This window comes from Pomacea canaliculata, linkage group LG5 (assembly GCF_003073045.1).
Source record: "Pomacea canaliculata isolate SZHN2017 linkage group LG5, ASM307304v1, whole genome shotgun sequence".
In the NCBI taxonomy this organism is placed as follows: Eukaryota; Metazoa; Mollusca; class Gastropoda; order Architaenioglossa; family Ampullariidae; genus Pomacea; species Pomacea canaliculata.
Genome location: NC_037594.1, coordinates 33,251,880 through 33,274,012, shown reverse-complemented (window position 1 = coordinate 33,274,012; position 22,133 = coordinate 33,251,880). Strand labels below are relative to the sequence as shown.

The following is a 22,133-nucleotide window of genomic DNA, read 5'->3' as shown; positions in this document are numbered from 1 at the left end:
AAAAACAGCTGGGGGAATTCTCTCGAAGTGAAGATCAAAAGTAAAATAGTTCTATGAATCTATCAAATATACCATTAATTCCCACCCATTATGTGTGGCATTTACCCTTTATTTACAAACTATTTGTACAATAAGTTGAAGATTGGTTGGCGTGAGTTAATGTCTGTAGAAATCCAGAAATGACATCAAACAATTAGAACTGACGTCATTGGCGGAAAGTAACCAATCAACGTCTTACATTTGTTTTGCTAGCGATGGTCAGAGTCACAGCAACTTTCAGTTGCACTCAGTTTTCAACATTGTGAATTATCAGGTCATAATGGAGGAATCAGAAATTTTAAGATTGGTGAGTAGCACTAAGCCTGTCTATTATTTTTGACTTCATTAAAATAACGATTTAAAATAGCATACGATATTTTAATATAATGCTACCCAACTTAGTTGCTACACGACAATTGCTAAAAAAGTTACTGTACCCTAATAATCTTTACCAGTGTGTAGTTCTCTGTTCAGTTGTATAAACTCCACGGTACAATTTATTGTCAATATGATGGGTTTGTAGCTTATTGAAGGGTGGACACTGTTACATACATAGATTTCCGTGGCAGCGTTTTCTCAGTTTCTGGGCACACAAGTAGCTATCATCGTTTAAAGAAGCGGATATTAGTTAGCTGGGAAGTGTATAAATTCAATCACAACGACAACACTGGTCATTGTCGGTCTCTATCCCAGTAGGATTTGTCTATGTTTTTAAGCTGATTGAATAGTGGTAGTAAATGTACCGTACATGTTTTGTGTAAATTAATTTTGTCGTGGGGATTCTTTTCTCATTTTTATATCATCTATTAATAAACCTTCAAGGGTTTTTTTTCGGTGAGCTTTACGGTACCAACATCAGCAATTTTACACAATTAACTCAGATGTAAGAAACTGAAATGTGATGTGGACTATACCGATTATTTGATGTGCGTATGAATCTGGATAACAGGTAATGTTTTACAGGTCCTGCCTAGCAATCAACACTGATCAGCATATTACCGTGAATATGTTATACGCATTGATTTGTTTCATTCTGTTTTGCTTATTTGACTTATTTTTGAAAGATAGTATAATCACCTCTAGGCGTGTACAGGTTAGGCTAGAGAATGATTCAATATATCAAAATCCCTTTTCCAGTTTTCTATTTTGCAGCTTACTCCAGAGCAAACAGTTAAGCATCACAAACTTTATCAAATATTTTCATGAGTATCTTCTTCCCCATGACTATGTCTCCATACACTAATTACTAACGTGTTTGTACATGCCTAACATTTGTGAGGAATGCGTGCATGCGTGCGTGCGTGTTTGCTTGCTTTCATCTGGAGTAGGCCGCCGCAGAAAGAAGTTCGTCTTTGGGAGAGGAATTCAGTTTTGACAGCATTTTCAGTGACAGAGAATGGGTAACTTAATTGTCTGTGGCCACTGTCTCTTTCAAATTCAAGTTTCAGTGCATTTTGTCTTCATACCTGGTTTTCGCCCATAATACACAAATTTGAACTTCCTAGGAGTAAGCGAAAATAACAGACAACCGTACCTGCCTCATCAGATATCTTAACGCATTAAACTAAGGCGTTCATACAAATAGCTAACACTTTTAGAAAGGTATATCAACTAGCGGAATCACACTTCTGGCTTATAAGATCTCACTGGACGGCTTATGTGACCCGTCAGCTAAATTCTTATTTAAAATTGAGAGTCAGACTGCCATAGGCGTTCTTAAAAAATTTGCGTCTTTATACCGACTCCATTTTTTTCACCTACAAAATGAGTTTTAGGAGCCACAGTGGCTCGAAGATGCAGAAAGCTGCATAAAGAATTTAATATTTAATATTGCTCTTACAATATGAATGGCAGTGCATGAATACTTTATAGTGACTAAGCTGCATAATTGCATTTTTACTCTTGGCATTATCAGAGTTCATGCACATGTCGATTAGCGTGACACATTAAACGAGTCACAAGGCGTTTTATAAATAGATACGGTCATTATCTCTTGAAGTCAATTAAATATTTTGACGGCTTTTCCCTTTCACCAATTCTGAGATGCTTGTGCATGAAGTTGAAAGTGAAGCGATAGACACGTAACGTCGACGGTTGGCCGGTTTTCTACAGACGCACGAGCTGCTGAAAGAGGAGGAAGAAAAAGAAGATCCCCACGTGCTCATCTTCCTGCAGGAGTACGAGGCCTTGTTTTCTAAAGTGACCGCCTCTTACAGTCATACCTTAAAGCTCCAGAAACTAGTCCGTCGTCTCAAAGCCGATCTGGTCTGCACTGCAACTAAAGCGGGGGTCGTCGCCTCCATGTACAACAGTTCTGAGGAGATGATTGCAAACATGAAGAAGGTGAGTCGCTGTGTAAAATATTCCTACAACACTTTGTTTTAAATGTTTTTATTTTGTATGTGTCTGTCCCTTTTTGCTCAAAAAATTGTTTTGTCATGTGTTTTGTCATCTGTTATTTTATTTGTTATGTGCACACATTTACTTTACGTAACAGGAGATGCTCATACTATCATGCCATGCTTCTCATTAACCACCGCCCTCAAATATTAGCTCCTGTTGTCATTAGCAATGCGCATACGCTAAGACGTTTTTCACGTCAAGAAATGTGGAGTTGCTGTATTCACTGGTAACCACGTTTACTGCTGTGCCTTACTCAACAGTTTCTATTTACTAAATGCTTTATGGGGTAGGGGGTCGTTGACGTAGCTTTTTCGTTTCATGGAATAGGATCCGTGGTGTGAGTCGATTGTTGCACTGTCTGTGGCTACTGTTGCCGTCTCGTGGTGTAATGACACTGGCTGCAGAATTGTTATCTGTGGCGATTACTGCAGTGTTCATTCATCTGGTGATCACAGTGGACTTGTATGCGGCAATTGCTGCAGCGGTTTCGAACGTAATCGATAGAGCGAAGGCGCCCGTGACGAGTGATGCACGCAGTCCTCGGTGTTAGTGCGTTGTCGAAAGGGACAAGCGTTCTGTGCAGTCCCAGTTCGCCAATGCTAATGTCTATCCCTGCTTAGTCTTGTTTCGTGTCGACGCAGGAAGTCATCGCCGCCTACAACCAGATGGTGGAGGCCAAGGACGTCGAAGACGGGACTCGCAAACGTCTAAATAAGCTGCTGGCGGATAAGCGAAGGCTAGAGCAGATCCTGAAAACAACAGAGGCAGACGCTCCACATGAACTGATGCAAAAGTTGGTTTTTGTCTGCCTATTTTCAGCTTTCGACTCTTCAGACCGTCTTTTAATCGTCTTGTTCTGTCACTCACTTGTGTTCCCGTCCACTAGTTTTGCCCGTCCCTATTGCCTCTTTCAGAACTATGCATGCATGCAGCTAGTGATAAGTCTAAACCAAATATTCACACACACACACACACACGCACACGCACACGCACACGCTATGCCACCGACTGACTATAAATTCAATGTAATCTACTATGCCACCAGACTCTCGCTACTATGCCACTTTTGTGTGATTGTTGACAAGTTGTGAAATTCCGCGCAGTGCTCGATTATTATACTCGACATTGCAGTTAGGTGGATGGGGGAGGGTGGAGGCTGGCGATGGGGGTAGGTCGCTGGCCGGGTGACAGTCACGTGACAGAGGGAGAGCAGGAGGGGGTCGACTAGCGACAGGATGCAGGTGTGCGGATGTGGTTGGGAGGGGTGGAGGATGAAGAGTTGAGGGGAGAATGAGAGGAGACAGCTAGCGCCAGCCGACTATTCTTGATAGCTTTGGACTGACGGGTAACTTGAGCAAATAAAGCCGTTTTTACGAACGCTCTCTACTATGCCACTCTCCCTACTATGCCACTTTTGCTCGGTCCCGGTAGGTGGCATAGTAGGGAGATTTGACTGTATATAATTTTTCGAGTCTATCGCTCGTTGAAGGGCACTTTGGAAACTGACGATTGACATGTCATCTCCTGATGTGATGAAGATGACCGAGACCAAAGATGGCTTGTTGTGACATTTGTCTGACACTGTGTGTATTTTACAGAGAGCTGTGTGTGGCATTAAATGCAAATTCATTAATTTTTATATTGATATGGCATTTATGTAGTGTGCATTCAATAAAATCATGTCACAAGCTACGTCACGAAATGACTTTAGCCTACTAAATCGGACGCGCGCCGTCTTTAATCTTTCACTAAACGTTCGGTTTATTCTGAGTTTTGTGCACGAATAATCGATTCAGAGAGCTGGAGTTCGTGATAAATATGCGACAAGAATGTGCCAGTTCGTCTGACGCTTACAGGTTTCAGAACAAAATATCAAAGGCGGCTGCCGTCACTGCACTTCGCGACCAGCACGTGCAGGAAGTAGAACGTCTTCGCCCGCAGCTGAACAACGCCACACAGGAAGCCATGAAACTTGCTCAAACCCTCGTTGCACATGAGAAACAGAAGGTGGAGGTATGGTGAAAACTGGTGACGGTGTACACAACAGATCGTAAGAGAAATACTGCTTAGAATGAACGGGGAAGACGCTGCATTAGGTATTATATTTGACAGCCGTCGATCTCAGTCATTCGTCAATCTGCTGATAGTTTAAAAGTTGGAGCTAGCTGACCTCTGGACCGTGCTACAACTATTATTTAGAGACTGACAAGACAAAGAAGGGTAAGGAATGACATTACCTGTTGATCTGTGGTGCAGTCAACTAATCGTGTTGTGATGATGACAGTTTTAGAGTTGACTGGTGGTTTGGCCTTAACTTTTTTATCTACAAAATGGAAAGGGTTTTCAGATCCTCAGTTAAATTTATTGGGATGTTGAACATCCTTTCAAGCTTAGAGTAAATATTAGACATTTTGTACCAGTTCCTGAAAAAGGGAAGAGCAATAGGCACGTGTTAATATTGCACCATTCCCACCCGCACCCCATGATGTCATGAGACAGATTTTACTGCAGTTTCATATCAAATAATAATGAAATATGATCTTTTATGCCTTAAGCCGTGAGACCTATGACCTGAGCTATTTAAAATTTATCCTGAAGCCGACTTATTTGCGTTTCAAGACCCCGGAGACAAAGTTTTTTTAACGTGATTCTAAGCTTTCTTACGTCAATTAGAAGTGTCACGTGATCCACACATGTTTGTAGGCGATGTGAAACACTGGCCTGTTGTCTGTCGCGTAACGCGACCGGGCGTCGCGGGACTTGCTCTCTCACAGCCACACTCGCAAACACACAGACAAACTTCCACGCGCCCGACGCGAGAAACAAGACCAATCACTCCTCAGTGGACACGAAACACGCACACGAAGTCACAATAAGAGACAAAAATTTATTGGCGTCGCGGAGTGCGACCAACTCCCCTCCCAAAAAAAGAAAAAAAAAATAAGAAAGAAAAAAAAACAAGTGGCCAAACAGAACAAATAGGGGAGATCCCCGCTATTAATACACACTCACCAAAAAGGGAATTAAACCCCCAACCACCTACGTCTAAACCCGCCCCTCTAGCTTATGACGCTCGCGTGGTCTGACGAGGCAACAACTTTCGTTGCAGTTCACAAGGGTATTCCCCCCTTCCAGGTCACTGTCTGAGACGCTCGCTTATGGCGTTTTCCGATGCGGATCTATTACCTACCTGAGCAGAGCGAAAGACGACCGCACTTCCCCCTCGGGCACCCCCCCCCCCCTCTTGGTCCCCATTTCTCGACCACCCACCCGCAGCAAGCAACACCCGACATTGTCTATTCGAAAATCTTAGTTTGACGGAGACAGTTTTTTGAGCCAACTCTTGAGGCTACACATGCTAACAGTGTTTGGGCTATCAAGCCTGTGGTTCGATCTGTTGACAGATGAAAGCGGCAGTGGACCGATTGAAGGAGCAGGCAAATAAGGAAGAAGAAAGACGCAAATTAGTGCTGGGGCAGCTGGAGGAGGCGCGATCACAGGCAGGTGTCTGCGCAACGGCTATCAACAACTTAAGGCAACACCTGGTCATAGTTAGCGATGACTGCGATGCCCTGCAGGAACTCTACAAGGAAACAAAAGTAGGCCATGAGTAGGCAATATCCTTCGTTCGTCTGCCTATTTTTGTGCTTGTTTATCTGTGTGTCAGTTTGGGCTACAGTCAGTGTGCTATACTGCATGTTTTGTTGGGTTTTTTTCTTGCAGGATGCGACGAAGATTAATTCCACGACACTGACATTAAGCTTCAGCTCAATGATTCTGCGAATTTTTTTCTCCCCGATATCTAAAATGCTTTCTCTCTCTCTCTTTGCTTCATCCTCTTTCCCTCTGCCTTTTCCTCTCTTCTTGCTGTTACACGATCAGTAGCATTATATTTTTATTATGTCCTGTGTTGACATCAAAATATGCTGGTTGGGATGAGTTTTATATATATATTACTACAGCTGATTTTTTATTCTATAATCTGTACGCATAGGCAAGAAACCTCATAATAAAGATACAATTCAGGTCGACTCTGTGTGTGTGTGAGACAGGCTGCGGGAAAGAAAGTTTCAGTACTGTTACCAGAATACGCCTTAAGAGTTAACACCATGCAGCAAAATTTGGACGCTCAACTCGCCCTCATACGCCAGAGGGAGCAGGAGATCCAAACATTACAGACAGATTACAGGGTAACGTATGCACTTGGCTGGTTAGCCTTGGGGAAAATATTTGTATGCAAGATATTTCTTCTCCTGGCATGTTTGTCTAAATAATATTTCTTAATATTTTAAAACGAGCTCGGCAGCCCAGTGCTTGATAAACACGTCTCCCTATTGCAGCAGGAAATATATCACTTTTGTAGGTTTCAAAGCAGGATTATAGTTCCCATAATGTTTTTGGAAAAAATACGTTATTGACAACAAACTGAGCTTAAAACTGTCATAATGAACATACATGTTTCTCTTTCCACGCCACAAGCTCTTTATATTTTAAGAACGTCATAGCTAACGCCTGTTTGCTTCACTGACCTGCAGTTACGGTTGGAGGATTTAAACGCGGTAAAGGCGTTGAACGAACGCTTTCATATTAGATGTACAGCTATCCAACAGAGAATGAAAGCATCATCAGACCAGTTGAGCACAATCTTGAAGAGTAAGCAGGAATATAAGGCAGAAATATCAAAACTGCAACAAGGTAAGGGAGTCGGCAATCAGCAGTTTATGAACTATGTAATATACCTTTTCTCTCTCTTTATGCTTTCTCCTCTTCTGTGGTACAATGGCCCTTGAATAAATTGATCGATTGATCATTTCTTAACCGATATAGCAAGACTTTCTTGAGAAATATTTACTGATAAATATTTACAGCTCTTTTGTACCATAATCATGATAGATGCTGTAGTGAACAGGGAGTGTGTGTGTGTGTGCTCGCTGCGTAAGTTAACGTTAAGATAAAGGTCTATGAAAAAATTATCTCTCTCCCCCTAAGCCTCTACCTACCTGCCTACATACATACGATGCGATGTACCTCTGGACTCTGGTGTTTTGGAGCGCGGGCGAATACATACAGACGTTCTCTTCTCCCTTGAGACAGACTTAGCGTCCTTTGATTTTCACAACTGACACCTTTGACAGTCCGTTTTCACTTACTGGCAATGGATCAAGGTTCTTTAACCGAGGCGTTCCGACTTTCTCCCGAGTCTCTGCCCTCCTGGTTCAAGTCTTGGTCTCAAAGAAATGTCTCTTGGCTTTAATAAAGTCTCTTAGCTGAAGACGTAACGACATAACGACCACACGCACCAGTATTCTTCACCCAATCAACAATTAGCCAAGAGAAAGAGTACCACCTACCATTGAAACCCTCGCCTCTTTACAGGTGGTGGTGTGAGCAGGTGACTGATAGGGGCGCCCGGTAGAGTAGTGGTAAGACACTCGCTTATCGCCACAGCAGTGAGTGGCTCAGGGCTCAGACCTTGTCTCGGGACACTCTCTGTATGTGACATCTGTTTCACAGGGCTGGGAATCGGGGGTTTTCTCCGGGTACTCCGGTTTTCTCCACCTCCGTTCCTCCCCCATAGTGAGAAATCGCCGCAAGGTGGAAGCACTTTCCTACTCAATAAACCTAAGCAACCAGCAGGTGACTAATCCTCCCCACATGTCGAGCTGGGAAGTCCTGCAAGTCCCACACACCCTCAGGTGTTACTCTCTGTCTTGTCGGCATCTTCATCTAGAGTCTAGACAGTCCAAAGGTCATTAACACCACTGACCACGCTTGGCTTGGTCTAGCCACCTAAAGCGTTTACCCCGCATAACACCTCTCAACTGGTATGTCGCGTACCACCCCCAGCGTCAACGGAACACGCTCAAGGCCACTCACACAGCAGGCCAAACACGCTCAGTCACTCAGCCGGAGGCAGGATGCGACTTACTTCTCGAACCCGTGCCCAAGCGAAGACCAAGACAAAGACGGAAAGAACGACACAAATACGAAGTTTAATCAAAAAATAATAATAATAATATATATAGCCAAACACCCAAATACCTAATAAAACCAAGGAAAAGAAAATACCGATGCGAGTACTCACAAAAAAAAAAAAACAAAAAAACGAACAAAACAAACCAACAACCAGGTACTGCACCCCCGCAAAGAAAATAAAAAAAACCAAAGCGCAAACGCGCACAAATTGTAACACAGCAGTAAAAAAAAAAAAACCGCGCACCGCAGCACAGTACAGTCAGTTAAACGTAGTTTCCCCTGAGTCTTTAATTCTCAACAAAGAGCAGGGGCTTGAGGCGCTTAGTACACAGTCTCGGGGGGGGGGGGGATTGGTGTTTTACGCCGTGTCAGCAGCTAAGGCTATATCACGGCAAGCAGCCAGCCCTGTAAACAGATGCCACGTGCAGAGAAAGAACAACGTGCCCGAGACGAGAAATGAACTCAGGGCAGCCAACCTTCACTGTCTTGGTGACAGGCGCTAACAGCGCTAACCGTTGCGCCACCGGACCGCTCATACACAGTCTCAGGAGCTGGTTCACAGTACAGTTCCCTTTCTGAATGCAGGCGTAGAACCCGTAGACGTAGACGTCACAAATGAAGAAGTGCAGAATGATTGATTATATCTCAGACGAATGCTCGTCGAACAAATGTGCGTGAGCCAGGACATAAGGCACGCACGCATAGCACGTATACACAGGAAGTACACAGTAAATACACACCAAGGGCGTGCACCCTGGACATACACAAAAAGCCTGAAATAAATAAAAGAACAGCAGTCACTAACAGAATACCGGAGAAAATAACAAAACATCCCCCTCATGATCCCCTTAAACCAAGACATGAAATATCCCTAAATTACACACGTACAAAAATAAACTCATAAGGAGTAAACACATACTCGCGTATCCCAACGCTCAGGCGTGTGCAGCCTCTCATCCAAAACCAAACATAAAAAATGGGGAAAATATGCACTCTCCCACACGGCTTATGCTAACGACCGACGGTCACCCCGAGAAGAAACGGAAGGACACTCCCGTAGACACTAAATGTCACAGCACAGACTCCAGCCGTCTTCTCAAAAAACTCTCCGTTCTACTCAGCGCCTTGCTAAAAAATCTCCCACTAGCAGCGACCAGCCCTCGAGCAGACCTCACGTGACGTAGCAAAACTGTGACGTCAGGTGCTGCTACAGACAACGGGCAAAAGCCTTGACCTCTTCCCGCGAACCGGACAAAAATAGCCTGAAAACAAACGTTGACCGTCGTCTGCTGTGAGCTACCTTTCCAATACAGGAGCGTCCCCCCGCGCTGAGAGAGATACAGACCTAGACGAAATCATGACACGCGACATGGTACACACGCTCTTGTGATTAGAAGGTGGTATCCGGCTTGTTCACAATTCCAGACTAGACCTTAATTTTATGTTCTGCTAAATTTACGTTAAATCCACGTGAAGATGTTCATTTTGACCGGCATGAAGCGAACAGGCGCTCTGCAGGAAGATAGACACGTACACCATACAAGTAACATCCAGCATGGAAATATTATGGTAGCTCTACAGTGTTATTGTAGCTCTATATTGTTATTCCGCTATGTGATCTTTTCAAATCAGTTACATATCAAGCTTTGCAGATTATCCTCCAATTTTCTTTCTTTTTTTTTTTTGAGGGGGGGAAGGGGGTTGGGGGGGGCATTAACTCCATCTTCTTAGTCATGTTGAAAACCTTCATTTCTGATGCATTTACCCGTGTAAAACCACTCTCCCTCTCTCTACTCATGCTCTCGACCCTTTAATTGTGTTGTTATTTCATTAACAGAGCTCGACGAAAGGAAGTCAAAGTCGTTATATGTAGCAAAAGATCAGTTACAGTTGATAAAGGAGAGCGATTCACTAAAAAGAGTAAGTGTCTTGAGTAATAAATGTACATTTTGATTATACAGTCATCAAATACACTAGTGTGTATATCTATAAAGGTGGCTTTAAATATATATATAAACTGACATTGCTAAAACCGACCGTGATAAAGACGACAGTCTGGTGATAAAAGAGGTAAAGAAATGACAGGTGGGAAAAACAAAACGAGAGAAAGACAAATCTCAAGGACAATAAATTCTATTGAAAATAATGTATATACTTGCATTTTCTTATGTAATACACAGTATTTAATCATATTTTTTAATCTTTTGAGGATTGTTCCACAGGCTGGTAGCTAATGCGTCTGGCTTTAATGCAGAAAATTTAAGGCTTCGTGACTGAAAACCTCCTCACTTGTGACCCTACTAGCAGAAACGGGTAGCTGTTAACTAGAATGGTAGTTGTTGAAGGGAGTTTATAGTAGGGTTGATAAACAAGTGGCTTGAATGGGGCTATCTTTGAGCATAGTAAACAACCATTAGCAGATATTTTACACTTACATCTATCGAACGTATATCTTTTTTTCACTTGATTTATGGCAGCGAGAACCTTAATTATCTGAAGAGGGACTTTTTTTCTTGTCACAAGCATTAGAAGCAAAACTTCGGATCTATTACAGACACTGATGAAAGCAAAGTCTTTAATGCAAAAAGACATTTCGATGATGGCCATTAACAAGGTCACCAACCACAGGTTAAAACAAGAGAACGACAGGTACAAGTCAGAGTTTCGCGCACAGGCGAAGCAAGGCATGAGGTTCCAAGCAGAAGGGGATAAATACGACGGTTATGTCACCAAAATCACTGTCAAGGTAAGTATTCTCAACTTTTAGCATAATTGTTTGACTTTAAAGCTTCCCAAGGCATGTATTCTCAACCTTTGAGTTCCCGTTAATGATTGTTAACGCATGCTTTTGCAAACTACATGACAGTCCTATGAAAATGCACAAGAGAAAAAGCGTATACCGTTTAACTATTGCTAGACGTACACCAGGATCTTAAAACACTCCAGGGAGGCGAGAACCAAGTCCTTAACGAAAGTTATTTAACTAACATGAATGGAAGTAACGGACAATGGCCGTTTATGCCCTTATTATACATTTTACCTATCCGTGCTTCTTTTTGATTATCAAGCAAGGAGGACTAGCATTTTCGTTTCTCAGATCTATTTTTCACATCATTACTCAGTTAGTCGAGTGTGTCTTACGCGCAAGGGTATCTACTAAGACGGTGGATCTACAATTGTCACGCGTTGTGTTTGATTGGATTGCTTCTGACAATTTTTCTGGTCTTCGAGTGTAACTGTCAAGATGGCGGGCAGCCATAATGCCGTTCAACCAAACAAGGAGATATACAAGCTTGCCTCCCGCTGTGCTATCAACATCGATAAACAGTGTTCATCGGAGCTGGATACTTTGCCAGATGAACCCAAAAAACCAAAGTTGCTCAAGGTATCGACTTCATCTGCCAAAATGCGAATGATCTTGATATGACATTGAGGAGGTTCGTGAGAGCCAATCCAACAGATTTGACAAGCTCAACGTGCAGCTATTTTCAGACTGTCTATGACTGTACAAAAGAGCATCGCCAAGTTTGTTCCGGCAACACTCTTCAGATAGTTCTGGACGTCCTCAACGTCTACTTTCGTCCGCCTGCGTGCTCATCCTTTGACAACAGTACTAACAATGAAGGAAATCCGTTGACAACTTTGTCCCAATCCACCATTGCAACAACATTAACCTGGAGGATGTCAGAAAAATTTCGTGGATTGCTCTCGCATGTTCAGTCTTCAGGAGTCTCAAAAAGAATATTTCAGAAGGGAAAATTTTACTGTGGAAGTACCCGGGGTCGATGCAAGACAAACTAAGCGACTTTTAAATGACGCTTCTCCCCTTGACGCCGACAATCTTCAGAATGCATGCCGTAATCCGAGGGGCTGTGACAGAGCCTTGGAGTGTGCCACGGAGGTTACCCAAAAATGTCTGCCACTCTTCGCAAGCTACATTCAAACTGCCTAAAGTACAAAGATGATGTATAAAGAGCTCTGCAGTAATATCAGTGTGATTGATTTTGAGTGTCTACATTCCGCAAGTTCTCACCTGTTTGAATGTAGCTACACGAAGGCTTTTGAGATGGAACGTAAGAGCTTAATAACGGATGCAGTTTGCACGACCTCTCCTGTCCTAGTAGAATGTTTCCTTGAAGTGTTGCCCCCCTGTGGATGTCTTATGACAAAATTATTTGTGGAGACTTCCAGGCTTTACTTAACCCCATCTACCTGTACCCCAGTCTCCGTTAAGATTCCAGAATGCAACTCAGACATGGATATTACATGTGCTGCTGGCGATGACTACATCAGTGACGACGGTGCAACGCTACCAACAGACAAGTTCCTTGCAACAAGCGGTCACTTCTTTCTTTGTCTCATTTTTTGTGTGTTGCTTTTACAACTCAAAATCACATGCAATCTTACTAAAACCGACTGCCAGTATGTATTAATGTCACACCAGCAAACCATACCGCTTTCACATTGCCATTTACTTGCTCAACTCTACTTGCCGTGATCTTCTACAAGTGACCTAAGGTTACCAACTGTAGTTGTGTGTGAGAGAGAGCAAGGAATTATTCAACATGTATATGTATGTACATTGCTAGTACAGCATCTATCTAAAATTGCCCTTGTGGATAAATAAAGTTGGATTGGATTGGATTGGAAGCAATGTTTTATGACGATCACCAAGTATAATAGTAGTAGTAAATGATGATAATAATATATAATCATAATAATAAACGCCTTTATAGTTCGGTATATCAGCCAAAGCCAGGATTTCCGCGCATTACAAACACAAAAACGCAAGACAGAAAAAAATTCCTGTGGCTCTCTCTGTGAAGTTTATGGGAATTCCAGGTCGTTCTTCTGCCGGATGACATTCACAGACCAAATTGTCGATGAGACAGACCTACAGATCGGAAAGTCATTGGCTTAGAGAAAAATACCTCAATAACCAGAAACGTGGATCAAATCGTCACGAGAATATCCAAATGAACACAAAGCAGTAATTGCAGTCAAATGTTGAAGCATTTGACTGTTTGGTATTGATAAAAAGTCCATCGATGAGACAATTTGTACAAATGAAGAAACTGTGATAGTGTCTCAGAGGACTTGCAGCGATTTTTATATCAGAAGAGGTTAAAAAAAGGCCACAGCCAAGTGAACAGTCCAGCACAATGCCAACAGCATCATCAAAAAGTGTCGTTCAGTGCAGTAGGCAACGCAAGCACAACAACGACATTTTTCGTACTTAATGTTAAATAAGTTTTATGCCTTTCCAGTTTGAATGCTAAATTCTGCAAAGATAGGTTTGAAGAACATATACGTTTTTTTCATCTACACTAACCCACAGGAGTATCCATTCACTGTGAAAATTTACGGCCCCATTTACATACAGAACGAAAACACGAGCATTCTGCTGCACAGTAATGTGCTTGGTGACAAAGACCACGTTTCTGAGTACAAATACAGTAATTTTTTCAGTGACACTATTGATAACGCTTACAGATTCTGCGTTTGACGGATCAAGAACGCAGGGTTGTGGAAGACAATTTTGACATCATGCAAGTCATCGCGGAACAGGAGACCAGAGTGATGGAGCTAGGAAACCTGACGGAGGTGGCGAGAACAGAACATGCCCTCTACACACGGAGCATCTTGTACATACAGGTAAATTAACTGTCTTTTTGATTTGCTCAGGTTTGCTCAGGTCTTTTGATCTGGTCCGAATTTTTGGAACTCTTGCACTTTCGAAATAAACGTTTACAAACATCACCACTCACATAAAAAGTCAAAGCGCTAACGTCAGGGTAATGCAAGGATACTTTTATGGTCTCACCCAATGGGAAAGCTGGAAATGTATATTAATTAGGCACATCGTGAGGTCACGATTTTGACTTCTTTTTGTCTGTAGACGGTTATGTCGACAACAAAAAACGGGTATTGATCCAGATTTGCCTTAACAGTATCTTGCACAAAGCTTTATACAATTATTAGGAACTAATTTTGGATCCTACTAGCTCTTTAACTTTCTCAGATAGTGAAAGACGTACTGGAGTGTGGCATTGGTTCTCGCAAGTAAGCAGCTTTCATCCGGTTTACCTCCAGCTCGATGGTAGATATGAACACTCTAACCGTTCGGTGGTCCTGCGACTGGCGAAACTGACCAAGTAAAAGAACGAGCAAAATAGCTTCTAAAAACTTGTGTGTACAATATAGAAAGGTTACAAAATACAGTTCATTCAGGAATAATACATGTTTTCGTTGCTAGCTTAAAATGCTAGAGTGGAAGCTGCTGCAAAACTCCAAGGCTTGCACTAGAAATAAAACACGGGTCCTAGTAACAACGAAATAGTATTAAGATAGTACCGACATTTAGGTTCTATCTGACGACACAGCTGGAGATAAACATTCAAATTCGCCCAAATGACAAGTCAATCAGTTCTGGAATATACAGCCAACTTTACAATGTCAGTTTTTAAAAAATAAAAAGTAATGAAGAGACATAAAATTTTTTAAAATCCTTTTACTTTGCTGAACAAAGGAAAGGAGAATTCATAAAGGCAAATTATTCCTTCACAAAGACTCTCTGGTGTGTCGTTTGGAACATGGGGTCGGATGAATAATTATGGAAAATTCGAATGCTTTTTCTTTTTCATATGCCGAGTTCTTGTATGACATATTAAAACACGACAGAACCTTATCACGCCAGTCTCGTTACGTTCCTATAAACTGCCTTTCATTTCCAACTAACACGTCGGTATTGAACTCGACCATGGGAGATGAAGAGAAGAGAAAGCTCTCTCTGTGGATGTTAATAATTACAATGAGAACAACGATCCTTTTTAAAAAATCCAGAGATTGTAAAGAACAAGCTAATAAACTGATACGGAGATGAAACGGAGGCTGGTGGATGAAAAACAATGTACGTCACGTTTTGTTCTGTTTGTATTTAAATCTCACTAGACTCGCGGTGACATTATATAACATGACCAGGTGAGGATTTTTAAAATTCTTTTTATCCCTGTCTGTCTTTGTTGCTCTAATTACTTCATAAAGTTCTTAAAGTTCTCAATCTGGCTGGTAAAGTTACCGGCACTAAGGTAAAATCAAGGCACAAACAACAACAATGCAGTCAAAGAACTGTACGTGCGGCATTCTGTTCATTTGCTCAGATCAAAGCTTCGTTTAAAGATGAATAATTTCGGAAGGGAAGTTTCTAGTGACAATGGCATAGAGCTGAAAATGTTTTGGTACCTGGCGTATTTACCTGCACGCCCACTGTGCTGAGGCGCGAAAACTATAAAGCTGCACTCATCGGTCCACGGTCACGCGCAATGATCGATTCTATTATCAGCTGCACAAACAAGCGTTAGCAGCCATCGGGGAGAACTAGCAAATCCTAGATAGCAGTAGTTGCGGCAACAGCGCCATAACGCCAGGCAGGATATACTGAAATGTCTGCAGGCTCTTAGAGGGGAGGTGGAAGGGAGGGGCTCGACTGTTAAGCTAGTTGTGGGCCTAATTCATGTATGGGCTTTTACTGGAGATTATAGCTTTAAGGCAGAAAGAAAGACGATTTCGGGAGGGTAAATTTACTTCGATGCAGAGAAACGATCCTGTAGTAAATTGAGTATCGTCAACCAGCATGCACGCACTTTACATGTGCATTAACAAGCAGCGGGTGGCGTCCATTTAGGTATCGCCTGCAACCAGTATAGCAACCTGCTGTGTGAGTTCATTCGGGACAACAAACTTACAAAATAACGCACGTCATATGCATCTTATAAGCACCAGTAGTGAAACAAGATTATTTCTGCCTGTCGTTCCATCACCATTCCCATGGGTACACATAGGGTTAACAGACTCACAGGTTGGCCTTGTTACCGACCTAGGAGACTTGCTTCGTATTGATCACCATCAACAATCCCGACCGGCGCAGGTGTAGCTGTCAATGCGGCAAACATTCACCAGGCCGGAGCTCCATCACAGGCTCGGGTGACCAGTGGAAAAGCGCTCATTCCCGACCTTGACCTTCTAGGCAGTGGATCACTGCACGCCCACGACTCGGGGGCGAAAGGTCAATGGCGAGAGTTGCCGCCACTATAAGAGATTTTACAGGAAGATGTGCTCGCACGGACATTAGTCCTGATTAGAGAAATCGATCATTTACTTCTGTGCCTTGCCAGCAATTCGTTTGACAAACACTTAGGGTATGGTGACAGATTTGCTGTTACACACATTTCCTGCATTTGTTGAAACGTGTGTATTCATTCTGCCCTTAACTATTCCTTGTTGCTCCCTTGAGGAGCATAGGGCCGCCATCCTGACCTATACATACAGAAACTTAAGGGTGGTGGAAGAGATAGAAGGATCCTTATTGATGTGTATGCGTTTCGCACACGGTTGCAAGTTTCTTTGGTGTGCATGTATTATGCGTAAATACTTTCATTGCGCTTATGTGCTTTGTGTGTGTGTGTGAGCGAGAGAGAGATCGCTCGTAATGCATCTAAATAAAAATTGACGATTGAAATGGATGGTAGACAGATACATAGGACGTTTTGCAGACACAGATATGTAGAAAATCTATTTTCTAGTTTTAGTGTGTTTAGTATGTTTAGTTACTTTGTTAGGGCAAAGTTTTGATCAGAGCAATTAGAGACAATACAGCGTGAACTGGTCAAGCTGGCAGCACATTGGCCCGACTGACGCGCCAACGTTTGGAGTTTCTCCCCACGAAGTGTACCTCACATAAAACTCATAAATGCGCTCTTTAATAAATATAAACAGTATAAACTTATACTTTTTTCTTTCTCTTTACATGTAACAGTTTGTGTTGCTTTTCTGCATTTTGACAGCAACTGTGGGATCCTCATTTCAATGTCTTAGTCTCATCTTAGCAGACTGGGGGCATTCCTCGATGCTGTGACCTTACTATAATTCTCGGCGGCAGACAGGACACTGCTGACCTCTGTAATCTTATTCTGTGTCAGGGGCTGATCGGAAAGCTGAAAGAGAAGGCCCTGGGGCATCTGCTTGAGATCCAGAAGCTCGTCCTAGAACGGGATTACCGGGATCAGTGCTTAGTGCAAGGAGATTTGGAAATCCATAAGCTGGCGCGTCAGATTAGCCTCCTTAAGGAACATTTAGGAGAAAAGAGAAGATCCAACGCTTCTCTCAGGGTAGGTGAAGCCAGTTCGCTGGTGAAGCTTGACATTTATGTTCATCTAATAATCCATAAAAAGAGGCGATAAGCTAATCAGTGCGATAAGGCGTCGATGATTCACTGGACGAGCTTAGCCTCCTTGCGGCATTGTTAATGTATGAGCAGTGTTCTGTTTTTTTCAAACATCAGAAACAAAATTAATTAGCCTCAGACTCTGCTTTAAAATTAGGTCATAATCTTTGCGGCTATGCCCCTTTATAAAATACTGTTTTCAACCTTCAGAAACAGAATGTGTGAGCCTTAGAATAGTTTCCCGTAAAGTTAATTAGCATCCTTAAGGATCTGCTAGTCAATGACAAGAACACGTGGGGGGTTTTTTTTTTTTAAGAAACGGGGGGAAAAACTAGTTCCAAATTATTGGTTTGGAACACTAGCATATAATCTCGACAGCTACGAATGAACGAGCAATACCTTTTATATTTCTGAAACAGGTGCATTATTGTTGGTGTATAGTGGGGTGAGTGTGTCAAGAATGATTTTAGACGTAAGACAGTGGTTTGTTTTCAGTCGAGCTTGTATGTAACGATGCACCACTTCCCTTATTTTGTAGTTTTGCCTTATCATTGTGTTTCGGAAACATAAAAATAAGGTCTTCACGCTTTGAAAACCAACTGATATGAAACTGCGCTGTTCCATTTTCCTATCCCCGTTGTATGCGTTACTTGAGGGATGTGCTGTGACTGAGGAGCAAGAAGAAATTATAAGATAGTGGAGACTAGGGGAAAAACGACTTGACTTTCGAGACTGCTCTGCGTTCTTCATAAAAATGCGGTTGTATCAGGGATTTTTGACTTAAGTGTACTGGGATTGACGATGGTCACTCGAACTCAAGTCAGACTGTGAAAAGCAATTTACCCTTTCTCACACTGCATATGACTACTCATGCAAAATAAACACAAGATTAGCCTGTCAGACGTATACCCTTTTTAGTATTGCAACACTCAGCGAAAAAGAAAATATTGTCTTTAGATAGCAGTAAAACTGAACACTGGTGTTCAGGCCTAACGTTGCATCTGGAACAAATCAAGCTACCTCCGTGTGCCAGTCGGGGTTAATAATTTGTTTAGAAAATATGGGTTTAGGGGGTCTGGTGTACCCGGGCCCGCGGCTGTCAAGGGGGCCCGGTCTTGGTCAGTGGATTTTTTTTTACATTATATACTGGGAAAATAATTTACGATTACAAGTACATGGGGCCCGGAGACGTCGTCTGTCCCGGGGCCCGGGCTGGCTCTCTGCGGCCCTGGGTTAAAGCCAATTAAAATAATGCTTGAATATTTGTTATCAGCAACTGTTTATTTTCAGAACACCGTCGAAAACGAAGACGCAGAGGAGAGGAAACTGGTTAAAATCAAAGGGGCATTAGATGCGGAGTACCTACGAGAACACAAATCCTTGATGCAGGTGAGGGTCGTTCTTTTCTCATCGCAAGGTCAATCTTAGCACGGGTTAATTGTTGCTCCTGTCATACATATGCTAAATTTGGGTGTTTTGGCCGCGCTAGCACACACAGGCAATCTTGTTACCTCGGATTTGCTGTAATTTCCTCTGATGTTGATTTACATTACTTGTCTCGTTTATATTTCGCAGTGTTCTGCTTTTCAAAACCCAGTTTTTGACCACTTCTTTGGGGTTTTTTCCATTTCCAATTATTTGAATTTCAGCTTGAGTTACATTTTTTTTTTTTTTTTTTTTTTCATTCACGCAAAACAGTTTGATCGTCTGTAAAGAATCGAGATCGTAATACAATTTTAACACATGCAAAAGCTTGAGGACCACACACAAAAATAATGCAGGCGCACACAAACGGCACACAATATTAAAACTATTAAAATTATTTAAAACATTTTTAAATGTTCCCAGATTATAAAAACACATGATGCAAACATTTTGGACACTTTGTTTCCAGAAGTTTTGTTTAATTTACCACCGTTCCTTTTTTTTCTTCAACTTTATGTACTGAGATTGACCTTTATGATCTAACCTCTGGTGTTTCGGGCAGGTGGTGCAAGAATGCGACACACTTAACGTGTCCCTTATACGACGTCATTACGAGTTGCAAGACCTGTACGAGAAAGTACGCCTCAAACAGTCGTTACTGATCAAGGGCGAAAACATGTACAACTTGCGCTGCAAGGAGAAACGGGAAACGTCCCAAGAGCTACACAGGAAAATTGCCCGTCTCCGGGTTCACCATAGGCATCGAGAGGTCGTGGAGAAGCTCAGGTAAACACCAGCTATCGAACTATTGATTTTTTATATTGACACATTTGCAGAGCAATTAATGTCCTCATCATCAAGCTATCTTAGTATCATGACAAAGCATAAGTGTTGCTTTAAAAAAAAAAAGCTTCACTTGACTCCTATGCCTTCCAGCTATGTTAATTAGTTGGAAGACGTAATCTCAAAAGTGAAAACTGCAGTGGTTCATCTTTTGTCTCCGACTCTATGTGTCGATTGGACAAAAGACATCAGCACTCTGCCCGACTATTCGTGATTCGCATAATATTGAAAATACTGTATCGCGTTATTTAGTATTTTAAAGTGTTACACACTTTCTTTAAATTTAAAAAAAAAATTATCTACAACGCTTTTAGGCTTCACCGACTTGGTGTGTTGTATTACGGTACTCTAGAGTACAAACAGCATCAGACATTAATTGTTTCTTACAGAAAGCGTTTCACGAAAGTGACAATCAACATAGCTGTCAATAGTTGGGGTTACAGTCAATTGACTAGTCCGCCTGATCGTCTTTCTCTGCAGATTTATGACAGTCTCCCTCCTTACTATTTGTTCCCTGATTCTTCTTTGTGTTTTCTATATTTGTCTTTTATTATTTGTATGCATAGTTGTTTCTCCTTCCGTCTTTCGTAATCTGTCCTATCTCCTACTTGTCTTCAGCGCTGAGAACATGATCCTTCGTGAGCATGATTATGCGCTATGTTAATTACACATTTATTACTTTTGCTATTATTATTAAAACAAAAACGTGCAAAAGAATATTTTCGCAGACCTACAGTAAGCGTTCGTCTGTGACACTGACTGCCCACGTTGTTTCCAGGTCAGCCATCAGTCACATCCGCGATGTCATCCTGCACATCCAGTTGCGAACCAAGCGACTGACTGACGTCCTTACCTTCCCCAGGAACATCCACCGCTGGCGAAACCTCAAGGTCAGTCTTTTCCCTTATCATTCTCGTGAAATCGAGAAAAGGTCGTGTCGTGCGTCGCTTTTTGTGAGCAATCTACCTACCTACAAAACAACGAGACAAAATCTCTGAACTGTTACGACAATAAAGCAAGGGCTTCCCTGTGTCTAGACCACGTCATGTAGTCGGCGGGCTCTCCACGCTTTCTCTCTACTGCCTTTCGCATCCCCTAAAAAACATTGCAGTCATTTGCTGTGCTGAGAAAAATGTATTTTTCAGTCACAGGCTCGGTGCAAGTTTCGAACTGAAAAATCTTCACTCGAAAGCCGAGTGCAATATCCCACGCACCTTGACTTAATTCCTCCAATTCTACGAGAAATGGAAGATCAAAACGTTCTGTGTGGCATATTTCCAAAAACATTGTCATGCTTTTTATCAGTTCAAAGACTGAATCTTTAAAGGATTTTTTGGGGGGGTGGTGGCAATAACAATATAGGGACATTGCATTTTTATCTTTTTTAAATATTTTGTGTACTTTACCATTCGTTGTGTTCTAATTTTTGATCCCGACTACAGAGCCGCGATCCTGCAGCGTTCGAGATGCTGCAAGAAATCAACACCATCAACAAACAGATGTTTTCCAAAACTAACACAACAAAAGCGACGATTGAGAAGATACACGAACTGGACACTGAATATGTACGAAACCAAATCATGGTCTTGTCACACCCAAGCCCCGAGAGCGTGCTGCAGCTCAAACAGTACAAAGAAGACCTTGAGTCACGTCTGCTGCATGTCAAGGTTAGACCTTGTTTTGTTTTTTTTCGTCCATCTCTTCCATTTCTGTTTGTAACGCAAATTGCTTTATTCGGTAATCAATATTTCATGTTTCATCTTCATTTGAGATTTATATTTATCTCTTTCCACACAAAAACACACACATATTTTGAGCTGAATTACCTAACTTTTAAAGTTCTCTGATAGTAATTTTCTATATTGATTAAGACCGATGGTTCCACAATCTTTATTTCCTTTTGTTATTTATCAACTTTTAACCGATTGGTAAGAAGAGCCTTGGCATGCGAGGAGGTGCACGCGATATAGCTCAACCGGTTACATAGCCGTAGTTGTTAGGTTACTTACCTCAGGTAAGATGGCTTTTAGCCGAACTGCCCAACAGCCGAAAGGTAAATTGGATACCTTCAGTATTTTTGTTACTATATCAAACACTGGTACGCGCGTGGGGAACACGAACACGATCACAAAAAACGGATTACACAAAGTGAAATACATATTAGTTGTAAATTCCTATTCTTCCTTAATTTCTTTCTTTTCTGTTTTGTTATAAATGTAACGGT

General features: G+C 42.0%; 1 protein-coding gene across 1 annotated transcript; it reads left to right on the top strand.

Annotated features, from left to right (window-relative positions):
* Nucleotides 1-226: 226 nt before the first annotated feature.
* On the top strand, nt 227-21,576 carry LOC112565209 (cilia- and flagella-associated protein 58-like; the record flags this gene model as incomplete). Its single annotated transcript, XM_025240539.1, is given in 16 exon segments — nt 227-346; nt 1,368-1,439; nt 2,152-2,382; nt 3,084-3,235; nt 4,299-4,455; nt 5,847-6,041; nt 6,495-6,632; nt 6,978-7,137; nt 10,256-10,338; nt 10,973-11,164; nt 13,912-14,073; nt 17,397-17,585; nt 18,932-19,030; nt 19,629-19,852; nt 20,688-20,799; nt 21,352-21,576. Coding segments are annotated over 16 exon segments (2,418 nt in total), but the record flags the coding sequence as incomplete, so codon positions are not given.
* Between the last annotated feature and the right edge of the window lie 557 nt (nt 21,577-22,133).